A 20,281-nucleotide genomic window follows, 5' to 3' on the forward strand; every position below is an offset into this window, starting at 1 on the left:
CTGATACCATTAGTGGCTTCACATAACATCCTGGCCTCTGTTTATTATTATCACATTATTGTATTGATATTACATTATTACTACTTTCTGTCCTTCTCTCATTAGTCTATGGTGTTGACCTTACCACACTCCTCAGGGTCTACAGTACAAAGATACCAATTGTTGTGAAGCACTGCATTGAGGAGCTGGAGAGTAGAGGTAGGGGAGAGGAGGACAAGGAGAATATTTTATGTCATTATGATGTTGTTTTTGTTTCTAAAGGTCTTGGGATTGAAGGGATATACAGAATACCTGGGAAAGCCATGGAAATTCTGGAAATAAAGAAACAATTTGATAGTGGTGAGTAGAGAGGAGAGAGAGAGAGAGAGAGAGAGATACAATGTACATGTAATAGTAGGATACATACTTACATATAAGGAAGGTAACATCACAAGGAAATGAAATTATATTATTTGTTACAAGTCAACATTTGGGCATAGTTTTTGTAATTTCTCCAGCAATAATAAGCATAATAATAATATTATTGTACCAATTATAAACATGCACACACAAGCTGTCTCTGTATCACTCTATCTCACAGCCTAATAAGGACCCGGTTGTGTGTGTGTGCACTCCATACAAAAACACACAGTACACATAAGCACAGTCATGAATCATAAGTTCACACATCAATATATTATATTTATATTTTTATAGAAATAAACGTTAATCTGGGCTCCTATGAAGACCCTCATGCCATTGCTGGTGCCCTCAAGCTTTATTTCCGAGAGCTCCCCATCCCTCTCATACCTTTTGACAGCTTTGACCTTGTACTCATTGCAGCCAGTAAGTCCTTACTAGTGATAATAGGACCTATAATGGGTCTCAATGCAACATGTTAAATACTGTATTGTGTAATGAAGCAGTACACAAAAAAATTACTAAATACACTCCTTTTCTTTTTCTTTCAAAGGATGTGCTACTCAGGAGGAGACACTAGAGACTGTTCGTGTGATACTGACTAGGATACCTCCTCCCCATTATAACACACTCAAATTCTTAATGAAACATCTCTACAAGTGAGGAATAGCAATCACACACTTTACTATTTGCTAATAAAATTGTTATGTGTATATATTAGAAGTGTGAACAAGCCTGCACACTATTAGATATTGAATTGTTATGCTTATAAGGAATTATTTATTAATAATGAATCCTTATCTCTCCACAGTGTACAGAGGGAGAGTAAGAAGAATAGGATGGACTCTAAAAATCTAGCAGTTGTGTTTGCTCCATCTCTAATGAGACCACCAGCCAATGCCGACCAACTCACGGCAATGATAAAGCTACCGGAACAAAAGAAAATCACAGAACTTCTCATCTCTCATTACGACGTTCTCTTCCCAGCGTTGTATTAGTTATTAGTGTGATTAGGACTCTGTTTTTTTTAAACCTCATGCCTCCATTTATTCCTCTCCCTCTTGTGAATTCTACGAATACATGAGTATATAGTACTACAGTGTATCTCTCTCTCTCTCCTCATTCTTTTGTACTATCATTTATTGTGAGTCTTCTGTTGATCTATCTGTTTGTGATTGTGTGTTAACATTATGTCTTTTCTTTCTTTCTCTCTCTGTGTTCCATATATTATATACAAATCCTGTACAATAATAATAATAATAATAATTTATTGGTAAATTATTGAAATATAAATTATAATATAAAAGAACTGATTCAGTTTATTGTATGTACTTCGAGAGATATACATATATATAACTTTTATTAATATTCTGCCATCATTATCATACTGTTGACAGTCGACCCGACCTGTTCCCTTGAAAACAGTTTTGAATACAGCGCCCGACCTTTCTCCTACACTGAATAATCTTAAGGACAATAGATTGATAATTAGGGGAGGCTAATTAGTGGAAGATTTACCTTTCCATAAAACACTGAAAAGAGACATACTAGGACCAGCGCAACACATATTAACTGTAGGAGTACTTGCATGATTCGTCTATTTTGTAACCTTTAAATAATAACAAAAATAATCTCATCCAATGATGGGCTATTTAGGCTATCGCCGTCTTATTTTGTGTCTTTAACTGTTGTTATATTAACAACGATATCTTTCTATGAGTTATTAGTGTATCTTTCTCAGTATTTTCTTTTGTCTATCTCTCCCTTTCATCATGTTTATTTTTGAAAAACTTGCCCCTTACCAGTACTATCCCTCCTCTTCTCTCCCTCACTCCTTCTCACGACACCCTAAATAACCCCCCCCCACTCTCACCACTCTTCCAGGTCCTCCACATAAAGGAACCTGTTCCTATAGTTTGCTGGTAGCTCAAACTGTGACTGTATTGGAAAGTATGACTCGTAAAAGTCCTGCAAAATGAGGGCAGCCATTCTGCTGTCCTCCGACGTGTGGTCCAAATTATCATTTAGACAAATGAATTTCTTCTGAGACTTTCGGACTTCATCTAATTTTGACAATACCTACAAAATTATTCAAAATATTTTGATGACTTGACTAAGATAAGGTGAATTATAGTGATGTGGCAAAATGGGATGCACTTACGACTGTGCTGTTGTGATGTAGCATTTTAAAATTAACGTCGTGTTCTCCATCTAATTCAACATACCTGTGGGATTGGGTATACAATAAAACACATGTAATAATAACATAGTGACATGGACTGACTTGAATCTGTTTTTTGATCCATATGTTTTATTGATCATCTTCACGAGCTCAGTACAATTAGCAACAAACTCTAAAGTTAGGAGGGGCTATAAAAGGAGAGAGAGGGAGAGAGAAACACACATGCTTAAACTCAGAAACTAATACTATTACTATTACCAAGTTGGGATCATAGTGAGTCTCATACTCCAGTGGATCAACTGACGGCAAACTATGATTATACTTCAAAGCACAATCCTTTAAAACTCCCTCGAAATCATCAATGACACTAGCAGTCAGTGGAACGCCTTTCAACCTAACCAAGAGCGTCCTCAGCTCCCTCACTGACAATATACTACGAAAATAAAACAATTATCAATATAAGATTCACCTTTAATTACTTACATTGACATATCTATACATGTACATGTATGTACTACAGTAATCATCATACCCTTGTATTAAACAGTATCTTATTACTGTACTACATAAATTTGTATCACAACTACATGTACATGTACATGTACCTAGGCATGCCATATACAGTGGGTTTTGCATGGACAACAAAAACTAACAAATTTGTACATATTCATTAACAGGACACACCAACACGATGACACAAAATATATCAAAACATTACAAAATAATAACAAAGAATTAATTCCCACATGTAATAATTGTGTGTACAGATTCCCACATGTAATAATTATGTGTACATGTACATGTACAACGAAAGTCTCCGTCCCCTAATATGACAATAATCTAATTTCGTGTCTATCTCTGAATGGTATCCTCTGAATGGGTGGATGCTGTTTAGGGCCTGGTGGTGATTATAATTAAGAGTTAACCCAAACACTTAGAGGGTGAGACAGAGCTCCATGCAGTTCAAAGACAAGAAGCAATTAAATATATAGAGTAAGCTCTTCAGTTGGACTAAGCATACTGAAACGGTTTTGTTACAAACTTAATACGTACATGTACATGTATCTATAAGTCTACTGGTAAGATTATACTGTATCCATTTCATTATGCATGTACTACACTGGTTAATAATGATATGGTATACCCGGATTTATCAGTGTCCATTTCATTGAATATGGTGGATACTGGAATGACGGTTTTCTCTCCGATGAGGTAGTAGAAGTAAGAGAAGGAGTATTGCATGTCTTCCTTGTTTCTTAGTCTGTGAGAAGAGGTCTTGTCAAATTGTTCAGAATACCTATAAATAATAATAAATAATAATGTTATTATTATTAATTTAATTGTAGGAGCATTACTATAAGCTGTTATAACAATTAATGACAAAATAATTTCATTTGCTAGGCTATAATAATATTATTATTATTAATCATATTTTAAAAAGGTTATAATAATAATAATATCAATACTAATTACATGTAATTATGATAGTGACAGTAAATGCCAGTCACATTGAGTATCTACAGGAAGTCATTAAATGGTCACTATAATAATGTACTGAGGGAAAATATGACAAAGAATTTTCCTAATTAGATACGGTAGGTTAAGGAAACAGCATGCCACAGCTAATAAAAGACAACCTTTTCTTACACGATTTGATATCAAAATTTTACATCACAGACTAACTTTGCCTGTAGCTCTGTCATTATTTCTTTATTGATCATGTGCGGCATGTGGGCAGGTACCTTGCGAGCTTCCCGCCCGTACTCCCTCGTGTAAAGAAGGTTTACGTAGCGCAGCGACTCGGCAAAAGTATCGAGAAGTCTCCGCCTCTTTTGGGGGGACATCTGGTAGAGTGATGACTCTTCCGAGACGGGGAAAACCCCATAGCGTTCCCACGGCAACCAGCTAGAGGGGAAGTTAGACTCGCTGAGGAGACGACGGGTTTTATGTGAGAGCTCACTACGCGTGTGGGTGGGGTGACTGTAATAAGTGTTACTATTTTTAGTAACATGCGAGCTAATTTTAGACTCGGTGTGAACCTGTCCATCAGCTCCTAGTTGCACAGTATAGGAGTGGACACAAGGAAGGTGGGAGTAAGGTTGAAGGAGGGTCGATTTCTTTTTGAGGAATCCTCTCCGAGTTAGGTCACCATCAGTCCACTCTTGCTCTAACTGACTGTACGCACTGGCGACTGAGGGAGGGAGGAGGGTGAGGTTAGTGACTGTGTAATTAGTGAGGGTTGAGACACTGGGAGGAGTAGGAATATGAGTCATTGTGGGCCTGGAATAGAGAGAGAGAGAGAGAGAGAGAGAGAGAGAGAGAGGGAGGGGGAAAGAGAGAAAGAGAAAGGTTTAGAGTAGGAGAAAATAGTAAGAGATAAATGTCAATAATATGATGACGATCAATACCTTTCAGTAAACCAGGATCCAATCCTTTTATCATGATCCATTATCCTCACAGACACCTCGTGCATAAACTAACCAAAAAAATAATTAATTAAATGATTAATTTTATTATTTTTATTACGCTTGGTTGAGTGACATTATTATAATGAGGAAAGCTCCACTTCCCGTAAGATTTATCTTTCAATAATGAAGAGAAGTTAACTGTCTTAGTGTCAGCAACGACTATGAACTCAACCTGAGGAGACATAAAAGTGTGTGGTCAGAATTGGCGTGGCCATAACTCACAGATATCTCTGTTTCTTTGACTTTGCTCTTGATTATAAAGTGGGAGGAGTTTCGTGAGACATTGGATGAAAAAGTTAGCGATAAGATTTTGAATTTTTGAGCAACGATGGCAGTCCTTATGATTGGGGAGGGAGTGTGGGTAGCCGCAGTGATGGAGCGGTTATAAAATATGGAGGAGAGATTGAAATACACTGCTTGTGTTTCTAAACAAATGGACACAACAATGTGCAATAATACATCACTAAAAAAGCAGGGTTTTCAAAAAGCACCCTGAATAGCATGCTTTATACCCAAGGCTATAGCCCATGGTTTTTTTCAAAAAATGGCTCCAAAATGACCCCAAATTTTTATTACATTTTCTGATACATATTGACGTCCTTATGCTGTGTAGAAAGTTTGAGCTGATTCCGACTTCAATTCTTCAAGTTACGGCCATTTTAAGAAAATGTCAAAATTCTGAAAAATACCCAAGGCTATAGCCCATGGTTTTTTTCCGAAAAATGGCTAAAAAATCACCTCAAATTTTTATTACATTTTCTGATACATATTGATGTTCTTATGCTGTGTAGAAAGTTTGAGCTGATTCCGATAAGAAATTTTTGAGTTATGACCATTTTTTAAAAATGGCCAATTTTTAAAAAATACCCAAGGCTATAGCCCATGGTTTTTTCTGAAAAATGGCTCCAAAATCACCCCAAATTTTTATTACATTTTCTGATACATATTGACGTCCTTATGCTGTGTAGAAAGTTTGAGCTGATTCCGACTTCAATTCTTCAAGTTATGGCCATTTTAAGAAAATGTCAAAATTCTGAAAATTACCCAAGGCTATAGCCCATGGTTTTTTTCAAAAAATGGCTCCGAAATCACCTCAAAAATTTTTTATCGGAATCGGCTCAAACTTTCTACACAGCATAAGGACATCAATATGTATCAGAAAGTGTAATAAAAATTTGAGTTATGACCATTTTTTAAATGGCCAATTTTTAACAAATACCAAAGGCTATAGCCCATGGTTTTTTCCGAAAAATGGCTCCGAAATTGCCACAAATTTTTATTTCATTTTTGATACATGCTCAAACTTTTTATGCAGCACAAAAACATATCAGAAAAATTATGGAAATTGAGAATTCTCTCCTAGTCATTTTGGCGAAATCAAATACATGTGTATTTTGTCTGGCTTTTATTACATTATCAATTTCCCAATTAAAACAAGAGCCAATGATATTATCCACTGACCACACAAAAGCCAACAATGATGACATAATAATACAATAATAGATAATACAATATAGTAAATAATATGATTAAAAAAGTATTACCAAGTGGTATAACAAAGACGGGCGGAGTAGATGACGAGGTGTTTGTCACACTAACCGAATAAATCTCATTTAGTTGGTCAATGCCACAATCCCCAGCATCATAGCCACACTTGAAGACATTGCAGGAATTGTCGCAATACCTATCGCCAATCCATGTGTTTAAACAACCTAAGAAAAAAGATAAAGATAGAAAATGTACGTTCTCACCCTCTCACTCTCTCTCTCCCCTCTTTACCTGAGCTGCAATAGTCACTAGTTCTACGATAAGTGCCCCATGATCTGGAGCCGACTGGGCCAGGTCTGGTAGCATTAATGCAATCACCTCCATCCCAATCACAGGAAGATACATTACAGGCTGTGTCACAATATTTATCTCTGATCCAATTACTAGGACAGCCTTCGGCACAATTGGGTACAGACCAACTTAGAAAAATCTAAAGAAGAAAGAGAAAGAAAGAGGAAGAGGGAGAGAGAGAGAGAAAGAGGGAGAGAGAGAGGGGGGAGGGAGGGAAGGAGGGAGGGAGGGAAGGAGAGAGAGAGAGAGAGAGAAAGAGAGAAGAATATAATGATTACAATAAAGTATAGTTAAGTAGTGGATGGTTATTATTAGGTGTTGTATTGGCTTACTCTTTGCCCTCCTTCTGGAGTAAAGAAATCGTGAGGCCAAATATCATTACCAAACATAACATCATCATTGAGATACAAGAAATACCTAAAGAGAGAGGGGAGAGAGGGGAGAGAGAGAGGGGGATAGGGAGATAAGAATTAAGAGAGAAGTAAAGACTGTCTACAATACTTGCTTAGTCCTGGTATTCTGTGCAAATGGCTCTCAATAGCAGGAGAACTATAGCAAGGCAAATGAGACTTGTTTACAAAAATATCCTAAAAATATCACATTACATCAAATATCATATTAATACAATTAAATATTATATTAAATATTTAGAACCCCATAGTGCTCACTCACTTGATGAGTGACTACTGATATTCTTGGATTATCAAGATTAAGCCAGTGAGGTATCTGCCCATTAGTTACAATATAAATACGTCTTATCCAGGGAGCATAGCGCTCCACTGATCTTAAAGAATAACGCAATTCCTAAAGAAAAAAGGAGAGACACGTTGAAAAATTACAAAAATTGAAAAACTACATGCATAAATAAGGACATACTTCGTTGTCTTGGAATCTATTTGATGAAATAATATCATTCTTTGTCTCCTTCTCCTAATAAAAGAGAGCATAAATATGACACTGTGATGCAATACAGGCGTAACTATATTAAATTTAATTTTATATTTAGGAATTAAGAACTATGTAATAATGCTAAATGCTATATTTAGTAACAAGTATGGTGGATTCTATATTTAGAAAGAACTTACTTCTGGTGTCATTGGTAGCCATATTGCATGAGGTAAGTGAAACAACAGTGTCTCATTCATAAATGTAGCGTTTAGGCTATGTAGAAGCCTTCCCACATCGAACTTTTGAATAAAAGCCACACCAATACTGCGAATAGGTATCTCCAACTAAAGGAGACATAAGATATCATAAGGTTAGAATATGCATGTACCTCTGTTATCAATCCAATGTTTAATGAGTGAAGAGTTGATGTTATTAATTCTTTGATGGTTAAGTTGTTAGGGAAGAGATGGGGAGAGGAAAACATTAAAGACTGGTTGATTGCTACACCACTCACTAACAATGGGTCAGAAGACTATAATAATATATAAAGATAAAGCAATAGAGGGCAAGAGAAGATAGAGAATGGTAAATTTTATACTTGGAATGTTATTTTACCAAGAAGCCTCTTGTTATAGAGACAATGTGCCCATCATAAGAAGTCAGTGATGAATTAAGTAAGTACGATGATACTAAAGAAGAGAAAGAGAGAGAGGTTTAGTTTTGATTCATAAATACTAAGTAAAAATTTGAATATAATTAACTAGTACATGTACAACACTATGCAAAAAACATCTTAAATGCACACACATCTCTCTCTCACTTTATGCATAAATAAATTAATAAATAAATAATAAAAAGAAGTACCTCTATCTTCTGTTGGCATCCTAACAGCATAAACAGGTGGAGCATGGCCCCCGGTAGTATTGAGATAATAAATATTTAATATGTCGCTCGGATGTATGCTTGGAAACTCTTGAGAGAAGGAAGAGAGAGAGAGTGAGGAGGAGAGGTTGGTAGCATCAACTATCAGTGACTTCCATGGGATGCAGTGCTTGAATGGACACTGTGTTGGGGTGGGAGTCGCCACTCTAAAAAGAAATGAGATATATTTAAAATGTAGAAATAAAAAACAGCATTGCAAGAATATCAATAAATTAGCCCAAAGACTCATTAACTTATTTGTTACTGTTATTTTAGTAGTACTTGTGTGGGTTGCTGTCATATGTCACACATACCAATTGTGCTTTATAAGGTATGGACGACATTTCTTTGTTCCAATTATAATGAAATTATCAATATAAATACGTATTATATATACGTAGTACGTGGTATTTCATTATAGTGTGATCAATTGCTTTGGATAATGAGTAAGGGGAAGACTAATAGTAGTAAAACTAATAAAACAACATGAAAGTACAACAAAATATCAGTGCATCATCTCTACACAATCGTAATAATAATTATTTAACATAAATTTCATAAAATGCAACAGGGTTGTCCTCATTGTATGTATCCTGATCTCCACAGACTCTCATCTCAAGATAATCGTTAAAGGACTGCGTAGCATAGTCCCTGTGGAACCAAGGAAGACCAGCCACTCCACAGCAATTACCTTCCAGAGATCCACAACCCTGCCCGTCCCACAATGGGTCGGACAAATAGAGTGATGATGACCAGCCAGTGGTAGGATTACCAGACTCACAGAAGTAGTTAGTACCAATGAAAGAAGGAATGGCTTTAGTTGCACCCCCACAAGGACAGTTATGAATTACATCAGGATGACTCTCGTACAGTCCAGCCATTAGCGTCCAGACATGTTGACGAGGAGACCCACGAGTGATACTAACACCATCAACATAATAAGAATTAATGTTAGTAGTTGATACGCCAATGGCATTAGTTGAGCCAAACTGGTATCCCAATACTTGGCCACATATCTGGGAGTATCTCAGCCCATTAGATGGGTACTGAACTGATACACAGCTACCAACGCTTGATACTGGTCTACCACAAGCTCTGACACTTCCTGACTGGTACAGTCTAAACCCAGAAGGACAGCTCTGTGTAGAGTCACTCATATCCAGATATGCTAGTCTTGTCCATCCTCCTCCTGAACCACACAGCTGGCCCATGTTACAGTAAGTGTTGTAAGTGCTAGTCCCATCAGTAGCAGCTAATATATACACACCTGATGGACTGTTAGGCTGTTGTTCTTTGATTTGCTTGCAAGATGTAGGGAGAGCAGATGAGTCATTATGTAGCTCCAGTAGTTCTTGTGCTACTAGTAATATACTATCAGCCACTCCAGCAGTAGAGGTCCCAGTGTCTTGTAGATTAGAGAGAGTATTGACAATGTTAACCAGTTTTTGTGCCGAGTTTCCAGTAGTCTCCAATATCTTACCCACGTCCATTGTATTGTTCATGCATTTGTCCGTCTGGATCTCAGCAAAGCTACGAATGTCATCAATTTTCCCTGCAGCATCATCAGATGCATTGACCAATTTGCTCACTTGAGTTTGAAGCACTTTCTTTACAATATTAATATCACTTTGGACCACATCAGACCAATCATTAGGAACTATACTACAGTTAGGAGCTGGCCCAGTAGTACCACTAGTGGCGCCTACACTAGGACAACTGCATGTACAGACTGGAGGCTGAGCATCAGAAGGCTTTGTCACAGCTATTATCTGAAGAACAAGAATAGCCAGGAGAATCAAAAACCCAACCAATATAATACAAGCAAGGCCTATTTTAGCAGGAAGAGGTAGAAAGGGTTTCTGCATCGAAGAATTGACTATATTGTTAACAAAAGGTTCGTATCCTTTGTCCTCATCATATTCCTGCAGCTCATTCACCTCATAAACTTCTTTAGTCTTCTCCATAGCTTAGGAGGATGGGTTTGTGACTGACAGTAAACAAGGCCGGACACACACATTAACAAAGCATTGAATATCAATAGAAGAACTGTCACATGGACATGAATACAATAATAATGAATATTCTACCATACCTACTACATGCAATAACAAAATTCAGAGAGCAAATTGATATAAAATTTTAGAAGGGTCATGTGGCTAAATTTTTGCAACACTGATCAAAGTTCAAGCCGTCTAATTAGAAACTGATATATTACTTTTTAAATGGCTGGAAGAGAATTCTTCATTTTTATTGCATTTTCTAATGGTTCTTGTGTTGCATTATATAGAAAGTTTGGATATTGCAACCAAAATGTTCTAGTTACTGTCATACCTTGTTATATTAGTTGCATTATTGTTCTGTTTCAGTTTCTTTTCCCTAAGCATGGCAATAGCACAATTTCTTAGTATTTATAAAAAAACTTACTCTTCTTCTAACTCAACAACTTCCTGTCTCAGGATTTTAAGTTCTGCAAGCAGACGTGGATCAGACCCATTGACCCATGTATAGACAATATCAATGGGTAAGTCTGGTGTCATACTATGAAAAGAAGAGTGTGATAAAATGATTAGAAAAGCCTTCAAATAAACAAAATACACAACGAAAAAATTAAATAAATAAATATTAATCACTGAAAGATTAAGCTGTTTACCAGTAGTTTGCAGAGATATAATGAGACAATGGTGGCCATTTATGAGAGGATGTAGAATAAAACTTACAATTTCTCGAAAGAGGTGCCAGCAATGTTGTCGTGGTGGATACTAAACTGAGCAGCATATCTCTCTTTACTCCAGGAGAGGAGAACCTGGAGAGAAAAGGAGAGAGAAATAAAGTGGGTGTGGCTGATTAGTCAACATTTCTATCAAAAAACGTCACCTCTCCAAACTGAAATGCCGAGATAGCGAGGAGCAAGAGTCCAAAGATGCAGAGAGGTATTCCCTTCCTTGAAGAGAGCCAGGAGTAGAGCTTTCTTTGTAAAACCTTACTAGCTGGACCCTCCATTGTCAAGAGCTACTTTTTGTACTACACGTGACGGCTATCTCTCAAATTTTGAATCGATCGAAAGGCCAAAATTATGAGCTTTCTCAAAAAATGGGCAGGGTCTAAAATTTAGTTCCTCCGCCCATTTTAATTATCAGCTGCAGACTGCAATCTTGCATGCAGGGAGTGCAGTGCAGACTAGTTTTAACAAAAAATGGCTAATTTTAATCCAAACCCAGCTCCTAGCAGAAGATTCAGTGTTAAGAGGAATATGATAGAGGCCCAGTCTACTAGTAATGAGATGATAGAGCAAAGAGAAATAGGGAACAAAGTGACAAACATAAGACACCTTCAACCACACTTATCCAATACAGTAAGAGCTTACAACGTCATGGCTATTGGCCACTGGCCATTTGCATGACACACCCATTTGTGGGTGTGATCTTTGTTTTATTGTGCCATTATTTACTCTAATATCTATGGTTGTGCATATTAATGATATTATTATTATTATTTATTATTATTATTATCATTATTATTATTATGTGCAATTGTGCATAAGTGGGGTTTATCCAGGATTTTTAGCAATAGAATTTATAAGTGTTATATGATGCATTATGGTTCCGTTATGTGTTAATTAGGCTGTCATTGGACTTGTTATCAATAAACAAGCTATACACTCATTCCCTGACAAGAAAAGTAAGTTGATATTTAATTTATCATAAATATGATTTCTGTTAAGATTATGATCATATTAATATTGAATTATTAGAAACAACAACTTGCTATGTGTAGCCAACTGTTTTAATAATTTTGTCATTAAAAATTTAATTTTAAATCATTCTTACTATTACTAATTTTATTGTTATTATTTTTTAAAATTATTATCATCATCATTACTATCATTATATTATCTTCATTATTATTATTATTATTATTATTATTATTATTATTATTATTATTTATTATCATCATTATTATAGATCCTGGTGCGTACAGATACAAATCAGCATTCACAATACGGGACTCCCCCAGTGACTATATCAATGTAACATGCTGGGGGAGTGAGGCCTACATCAGTAGTCTTTCTTCTTCATTCAAAATATATGACATTAGTAAGATCATCCACTATTATATCAAGCATCAGTGATTCAAGACTTTGATTTGATTATTGCCCTAGCTCCTTGAATTGATAAATATACTAATATTATTTTTATGTTTCTCTTAGTTGAGATCTGCAACTGTCAAGTGGGTAGTAAACCAGTAGGAGACAGCGAAGACAAGTGGAGCCCTTGGACACCAAGGTCCACATACATGTACAATACATGTATAGGCTGTATAGCAATAGCAGTATAAGAGTGTTAGACACTAGGACCAGGGTTTCTGCTAAGCAAGCTAGAATACAGTTGGAGCAACTTCAAAAACTCGTAAAAAATCCAATTTTGATTGGAATCAGTTCAAACTTTCTACACAACATAAGAACATGTATATGCATCAGGAAAAATTGTTAAAAATGGAGAATTTTATCTTTCGTCCAAATACGTTGTAGCCTGTACTATTATGGTACAGGGTCTTTGGCCCAATTTTTAAGCAAATTGACAATCCATTGACACGAAGCTGCGGGAAACCCTGACTAAGAGTCTAGGATGTGTATAATGAGAGAAGAGAGAGTGAGAGTAAAGAGTAGGTGACATATCTCTCTCTCTCCCCTCTCTCTCTCTCCCCACTCTCTCTCTCTCCCCAGTCTCTCTCGCCGCCCCCTGTCTCTGGCTCCCTCTCTCTCTCTTCTCTTTGTTCCTCTCCACAATATACAAATCCCAGTCCCTTTCAACTGACGCTCAGTGAGACTCATTCGTCCGTTTCCCTCTACAATGGAGTCAATCCCGAGCAGTACATGTCATTGGCTCACATCCCTCTACGCTCAACCAGTGATTATTACATACTCAGTGACATTCATGCTCACTGGCAGAACTTGGATGGATCATACATCAACATATTGGCTATTGTTGGCAATGTAAATGAATGATCCACTCGATTATAATGACTCACTCACTTTCATGCATAGTATAGTACTATTGAGCCAGTCTTTCTGCCAGTTTTATTGGCCCTTAGAGTGTAAATCTTGTGTAGTAATTCTTTTTCTGACTACTATTGTATTTTGATACATTGCCTATTTTTATTCTTTTTGTACTGCAGATAGCAAATTACTTTATCATAATAAAGTGTGATTATAATGCATTCTACCATTCTTTGATAGCAGTTTTGTTTTTAATGAGTTATGCCTGCCTGTGTGTGTGTGTAGGTAGGTACTCCGAAGCAATTGATGTCAAAGGCTGGGAAGAACCTAACCAAATGTGAAGTGATTTTGTTTGATGAAGGTTGCAACAGCTTTAGTCTCTTCTTGTAAGTGCATGGCTCACTCTACAGGAGTGAATGACCTATTTCATATTATATACATGTAGGTGGGACTCTGAACTTATTACGCTAGCACAAACGTGGATATCAAAGGAAAACAGTGAGTGGTAGTGATTCTGTGACTTATAATGTGAGGCTGTGTCTTTTAGTTGTATTTGCTGTTGATGTCAAGGTATCGTTTGATTCTTATAAGAATGGGATGACAGGGACTTGTACTAGTAAAACACTCATAACCACTAACCCTGGTCAGTGTAGCATCATGACATTGGCATAATAGCTCTTACATATGACATTTTGATTTATTAATTGTTGTTATACATGTAGATTCACCTCAAGCACATTCTTTGTATCAATATGCCCAAACTGTTGAAATGGATTTTGGTAGCATAAGAGGAGACAGAGACACAACAGATAGTAAGAGAGAGAGAGAGAGGATCAGATTATACTTGATTTATTTGTCTAATACTATAGTTCATGATATACGTGATGTATACACGGTGAAGCAGTTATCAGATTTTAAGTACAACAGTAGGGAAATGAGAATGAAGGGAGGAGGAGGAATAGTTTTTGCTTATTTGATGTCACTCGACATTGATTGTAGCGACCCACAGACCGTCATTAGCTCAAGATGGTCAGTTAGTCATTTAGTACATCCTCTTGATCATCCATTGCCTCTATAAAGGTCACTGTACACTAGGCAAATGCTATTGAAGGGAATCTGTGGTTACTTTGATGTTCAGGCAACAGTGCTGCCTAGAATATAAAGTTGTTCTATTTTAGGCAACACACTGCTTACAATATCAAAGTAAACACAGATTGCAAGCAAGAGAACTGCCTTGTGTATAGTGACCTTTTAACTGTTGCTATTATCAGTTTTTACTTAATAAATAGTTCATCTTGTAAGTTTCGTGTGAGTCAAGATGATGTAGCCTGCTCCAATCAGTCATGTCCCACAATTGTCTCTGGTGACTTTGCTCCTGAAGTGGTGTTTGATCTATTCGTTACATTGGCTGATCATCATGGATCTGTTGATGGCGTGAGACTTAATGGACAGGCTGCCATTGATCTCTTACATATTACAGTAAATATTTAAGATCATAAATAAAAGCTGGTTACAATATTATGCTAGTCCTGGCGTTACATTGAAGCTGGAATAGAATCTGGTTCTATTTTAGCGGAAAGCATGCATCAAAAGGTCAAATTGCCCACACTTTTGATTAAAAATTGACAATACACTGGCCTAACATCATATTGTAAACCAGCTTTTCCTTTTTTATCTCTCTTTTTTTTCTATAGCCGACTGATTTTTTATGTACTGATAATCAGCAGAGAACACTATTGAAAAGCACTTGTCTCTTAGAAAAATACAAAGTGTTCATCAAAGTAACGATACATATGTTCATTGTGCCATTGTTATCCTCCCTGGTTTAGTCCTACAGCTTTGGAGACAATAGCAAGGTGTATTTCAACATATTGAAAATTGAGCGTGCAAGCCCACGAGAGGCCGTTATGCATTTATAAAAATGAGTGAGTGAAGAAGCTAAAAACATTTAAATGCGATATCTTTTAATCCCATGGTGTGTATTATCTATTAAAATGCTCCTATTATATTTGTGTGCTTTCTGTGTTGATATCAAATCTTTTAATCTCATCCTTATACCGATTATAATTATTTACCATTCATTATTATTAGTCCGTTCACTTTATTTATGAATGCTTTATCATTATCAGTATGTTAGTTGACAATTATATTATAGATGCATACTCATTCTGATACTATCATACTGATTGTTAAAGTGCATACGTCAATCAGTGTGTGTATCAAAATGGATTAGCTATAACTGCTATGTAAACATCAAGGAATATAAGATAAAATGCGTCCAGTGTTTGTTTAGCCCTACTTACTTGTGTCAACTTGATAGATTGTCAAAATCTAAACTTTTGAATCCAATCAATCAATGGAATGTTAGTTTGACTGTAAGATCTATGTAGTCATATTACTGGGTGTAGAAATACTACAATAGTGTATGATATGTGAGAAAGAAGTAATTAGATTAACTATCAACTCCTGGTACACACCTACACCATCCTGTCCTACTAGTTTGCTGGGGCAGTTTGCCCAAAAATCATGATGTCATACAGCATCAAAATTATAACGATTGTTTCCTGGTGTCATCACTGTCATGGCAGATCAGCCAGAGAGATTAAAGATCAACCAAGTGTCCAANAGCTATGGATCTGTTCCTGAGAATGATAGACAAGAAGGACAAAGGGCCAAGGACACTCAAGAAGGACATAGTGACAATAGAGCCAAGTCCTCCCTGTGTGAGTATATCACTGATCCACACTACTGGCCTTACCATACCATATTCTTACTGCTACAATGCTATCTCTATTTCTCATTCTATTACTGTGCTGATAATCCAGGTGGGTTAGAAGATACCATCATTAAAGTGATGAATGTTGACACTACGCAATACAGCTTGCTACTTTTTATGTACAGTGCACCAAATGTTATAATCTGCCTCATTGGTGGAGTAATAGTTGATAGAGTATTAGGACACAGACTGAGCCTAATCTTAGTGGTAGCGATGACAACCCTGGGCCAGTTTCTAATGGCCCTTGGGGCATATCTTGGACATTTTTGGCTCATGTTGGTAGGTCGTGTTCTGATTGGAATTGGTGTTGAGATGAATGATGTAATCAATGTAGCATTGGCTTCTAAGAGAAGAAATGTCACGTTAAGGCTATCTCTGTATTACACAGCTGATCGATTAGGTGGTTCATCTGCATTAGGGGCTTCTCAGTACCTTTATGAAAGCTTAAGTTTTGTTACTAACTCTCATTATCGTCTTGGCACTACACTACTAGCTGGGGTGGGGTTAATGATTGTAGCAGGAGCAGTAACTATCATCATTATATTTATGGATATACGAGAAGATGCAATCCTTAAAAGGGAGAAGATGAAAGTTTCAATGATTCGTTGTAGAGACATCAAAAGCTTTTCTTTTCCATTTTGGTTAAGCTTAGCTATGATCAGCATCTATATGCCAGCAGTCTTTACCTACACTACTATTGGACAGGTGTTCTACATACAAAAGTTTGGGCTAAGTTCTGTGGCTTCAGGGATTGCTAATTCAATGGTCTTCTGCTCTACTCTTGTCATATCACCATTGGTAGGTTTCCTTATCAATGCAGTAGGCTACCATTCCTCATGGTCGATATTAGGTGTAGTAACTGCTTTAGCCGCACATATCACTCTACTTGTCAGTGGTCAACAATGGTTCATTCCGTATTTAGCTGGTGTTTTTTATTCGTTTTCTTACACAGTTACAGTCCCTTCACTTTACTGCATTCCTTGTATCTTCATCGAGCCAACACAGACTGCAACAGCCTATGGATTCATACACTGTGCTTATAACCTAGCAATGTCATTACTATCAGTTGTTACTGGCCTCTTGGTTGATTATGCCGGTTACTTTATGCTTGAATTGATGTTTTCATTAATATTGTATGCTAACTTGATAATGTCTATTTATTTATGGTTGAGGTACTCATCCTCTGATCTCAACAAGCTGGATAACAAAGAAAGACGATCAGAATCAAGAACCACTGATACCTAAAGGCATCATTCTAAATATCACTGTTATTTTATAATCATTGCATATCATTTCATTTCTGTTATTTCATCTGGAACAATGCACTATATTCAATGTACACACACAATTGGTCTTTTGTTATGCCTTAATAGTGTTTGGGTGTGAGCCATTCATGCTCTTATTCATTAGTTAATGTTTTAATACTCTTACTAATATACTGAGATTCATGTGTATAGTCTTTGTAGTCAAAGCAGCAACAATGAGCCCACTAATTGCTGTGTGATACTGGCCTTAAAGCAATGCTTTGATGAGTATGTTTTCTTCCTAGGAAGTAGTGGCAGAATCCTTATATATATCACAAGTTATACACCTCATAGCTCATGCATTGTGATATAATGAAAATGCTTATACTTTAGTAATGCTTAATGTAGCAGTGTTATATGCAGGGGAGGACCTTGTACGTAGCACATTGCTTGTTGTTCACACTTAGTAACCAATAAATAATGAAATTTATGATAGTATGTGCATGTGAAGAAGCTTGTTATAAAATTTTATGATAATTATAGTTATATTAGAAGTATTACAGTCTTGTTTTGTATGGCTTGAATTAGCTTCCCATATGTGATACCATAATTGTGCAATTGGCTGATGTATTTGGATGGCAGCTGATAAAACCGGTAACATAAACTGGTAATGGCTAGCCTGTAATTGGATACCATACATATTGGATTTGATGGCATGTGTAGTACATGTGTAAGGAAATGATGTTGTCCAACTAGCTATAGTGGCCTGCCTGACAGCTGGTTTAGTGTATAATGCACAACAACAGCTTCATTCTCCCTTGCCTTTCACTCTCATTCTTTTGGTAGCTATGAAATGATGAATGATGAGGGAGTCAGGATCACAGAGAGCTCTGGTTCTAGGAACTATGGGTCCATAAAGCAAAGTGAGACTGGGAACAAGGAGAGTCAAAAGTCCTCCCTGTGTGAGTATATCACTGATCCACACTACTGGCCTTACCATACCATATTCTTACTGCTACAATGCTATCTCTATTTCTCATTCTATTACTGTTCTGATAATCCAGGTGGGTTAGAAGATACAATCATCCAAGTGATGAATGTTGACACTACACAATACAGCTTACTACTTTTTATGTATAGTGCACCAAATGTTATAATCTGCCTCATTGGTGGAGTAATAGTTGATAGAGTATTAGGACGCAGACTGAGCCTAATCTTAGTGGTAGCAATGACAACCCTGGGCCAGTTTCTAATGGCCCTTGGAGCATATCTTGGACATTTTTGGCTCATGTTGGTAGGTCGTGTTCTGATTGGAGTTGGTGCTGAGATGACTGATGTAATCAATGTAGCATTGGCTTCTAAGAGAAAAAATGTCACGTTACGTCTCTCTCTCTTTTTTACAGCTGCACGCCTTGGAGGTTCATGTACATTAGCTGCTCCGCAATATCTTTATGAAAGCCTAAGTTTTATCACTAACTCTCATTATCGTCTTGGCACTACACTACTAGCTGGGGTTGGGTTAATGATTGTAGCAGCAGCAGTAACTATTATCATTATTTTTATGGATATACGAGAAGATGCAATTCTTAAAAGGGAAAAAATGAAAGTTTCGATGATTCGTTGTAGAGACATCAAAAGCTTTTCTTTCCCATTTTGGCTAAGCTTGGCTATGATCAGCATATATGTTCCAGCAATCTTTACCTACACTACTATTGGAGAGGTATTCTATATACAAAAGTTTGGGCTAAGTCCTGTGGCTTCAGGGGTAGCTGACTCACTTGTCTTCTCAGCAACTATTCTAATAGCACCATTGGTAGGTTTCCTTATTAATGCTGTAGGTTACCATTCCTCATGGTCAATATTAGGTATATTAACTGCTTTGGCTGCACATGTCACTCTACTGGTCAGTGGTCAACAGTGGTTCATTCCCTATGTGGCTGGTGTCATTTACTCTTCTTCATATACAATAACAATGCCTTCATTATACAGCATCCCTTGTATCTTCATCGAGCCAACACAGACTGCAACAGCCTATGGATTCATACACTGTGCTTATAACCTAGCAATGTCATTGCTGTCAGTTGTGACTGGCCTCTTGGTCGATTGTGCTGGTTACTTTATGCTTGAATTGATGTTTTCATTACTTTTGTATGCTAATTTGATAATGTCTATTTATTTATGGTTGAGGTACTCGTCCTCTGATCTCAACAAGCTGGACTGCAAGAAGAATGATACGACAGAGAACACGTGATACCAAGTAACTCAAGACACTTGTTTTATACAAGGCTTTGCATGCCAACCTTTTGCATTATTTGTATAGTGATGCTAATATTTTATTTTTAGCTTTTATTATTATCATTATATCATGTCATATTGACAATAATTTTTATTTATTCATTCATTTATTCATTCGTTCATTCATTTATTCATCCATTCATTCATTTTACATTTCACTTATTTTACTAACTAAATCTAGACATACACATCAAAACTATTCCTATTTTAAGGTTTTTATAATATATATAATACTTATTTCTGTTGTTAGAAATAATATGAATGATTAAAACT

The 20,281-nt window shown here is 36.5% G+C and overlaps 4 protein-coding genes across 4 annotated transcripts in view; 3 read left to right on the forward strand and 1 right to left on the reverse strand.

Annotated features, from left to right (window-relative positions):
• The window catches only part of LOC100632239 (N-chimaerin-like), a 4,815-nt gene extending 3,228 nt beyond the window's left edge, over positions 1–1,587 (forward strand). Inside the window, exons 10-14 of the mRNA XM_003385404.3 lie at positions 106–198; positions 262–339; positions 697–825; positions 953–1,058; positions 1,211–1,587. Of these exons, the coding sequence (XP_003385452.1) occupies positions 106–198; positions 262–339; positions 697–825; positions 953–1,058; positions 1,211–1,397 (593 nt within the window). The 3' untranslated portion in view covers positions 1,398–1,587. The remainder of the gene's footprint in view (positions 1–105; positions 199–261; positions 340–696; positions 826–952; positions 1,059–1,210) is intronic.
• LOC100632364 (N-acetylglucosamine-1-phosphotransferase subunits alpha/beta-like) lies at positions 1,554–11,765 on the reverse strand. The gene is made up of 25 exons (XM_019994810.1): positions 11,572–11,765; positions 11,415–11,500; positions 11,122–11,235; positions 11,029–11,073; positions 8,641–8,864; positions 8,392–8,465; positions 8,165–8,308; positions 7,974–8,120; positions 7,765–7,818; positions 7,561–7,692; positions 7,390–7,475; positions 7,221–7,305; positions 6,829–7,027; positions 6,594–6,761; positions 5,272–5,474; positions 5,108–5,221; positions 4,990–5,057; positions 4,265–4,861; positions 3,726–3,878; positions 2,840–3,014; positions 2,684–2,769; positions 2,561–2,624; positions 2,273–2,478; positions 1,918–2,008; positions 1,554–1,865 (listed from the first exon to the last, which is right to left on the reverse strand). The coding sequence occupies exons 1-25, from the start codon at positions 11,695–11,697 to the stop codon at positions 1,782–1,784; spliced, it is 3,525 nt and encodes a 1,174-aa protein (XP_019850369.1). The 5' UTR covers positions 11,698–11,765; the 3' UTR covers positions 1,554–1,781.
• Positions 11,766–11,815: 50 nt separating this feature from the next.
• LOC100632489 (meiosis-specific with OB domain-containing protein-like) lies at positions 11,816–15,755 on the forward strand. The gene is made up of 13 exons (XM_019994811.1): positions 11,816–12,049; positions 12,318–12,375; positions 12,660–12,791; positions 12,905–12,980; positions 13,498–13,690; positions 13,979–14,079; positions 14,139–14,191; positions 14,241–14,336; positions 14,416–14,505; positions 14,563–14,722; positions 14,983–15,172; positions 15,388–15,474; positions 15,523–15,755. Exons 1-13 carry the CDS (start codon positions 11,891–11,893, stop codon positions 15,610–15,612), a joined length of 1,485 nt encoding a protein of 494 aa, XP_019850370.1. The 5' UTR covers positions 11,816–11,890; the 3' UTR covers positions 15,613–15,755.
• Positions 15,756–16,246: 491 nt separating this feature from the next.
• LOC100632744 (major facilitator superfamily domain-containing protein 1-like) lies at positions 16,247–20,190 on the forward strand. Its single transcript, XM_003385408.2, has 2 exons — positions 16,247–16,405; positions 18,665–20,190. Exons 1-2 carry the CDS (start codon positions 16,275–16,277, stop codon positions 19,962–19,964), a joined length of 1,431 nt encoding a protein of 476 aa, XP_003385456.2. The 5' UTR covers positions 16,247–16,274; the 3' UTR covers positions 19,965–20,190.
• Positions 20,191–20,281: the final 91 nt, after the last annotated feature.

The sequence above is a fragment of the Amphimedon queenslandica genome, unplaced genomic scaffold, assembly GCF_000090795.2.
Source record: "Amphimedon queenslandica unplaced genomic scaffold, v1.1 AMPQUscaffold_13465, whole genome shotgun sequence".
NCBI lineage: Eukaryota > Metazoa > Porifera > Demospongiae > Haplosclerida > Niphatidae > Amphimedon > Amphimedon queenslandica.

What these genes read in the sequence shown, in the direction of transcription:
- LOC100632364 (XM_019994810.1), bottom strand. Translation starts at nt 11,697, where the DNA reads ATGGAGGGTCCAGCTAGTAAGGTTTTACAAAGAAAGCTCTACTCCTGG. An exon ending in AATGCAACTAATATAACAAG is followed by an intron (nt 8,865 to 11,028) that starts GTATGACAGTAA and finishes ATTTCTTTTTAG; the next exon opens with AGTGGCGACTCCCACCCCAA. An exon ending in TAGTGACTATTGCAGCTCAG is followed by an intron (nt 6,762 to 6,828) that starts GTAAAGAGGGGA and finishes CTTTTTTCTTAG; the next exon opens with GTTGTTTAAACACATGGATT.
- LOC100632489 (XM_019994811.1), top strand. Translation starts at nt 11,891, where the DNA reads ATGGCTAATTTTAATCCAAACCCAGCTCCTAGCAGAAGATTCAGTGTT. An exon ending in CTCATTCCCTGACAAGAAAA is followed by an intron (nt 12,376 to 12,659) that starts GTAAGTTGATAT and finishes TCATTATTATAG; the next exon opens with ATCCTGGTGCGTACAGATAC. An exon ending in GTGGATATCAAAGGAAAACA is followed by an intron (nt 14,192 to 14,240) that starts GTGAGTGGTAGT and finishes TGTGTCTTTTAG; the next exon opens with TTGTATTTGCTGTTGATGTC.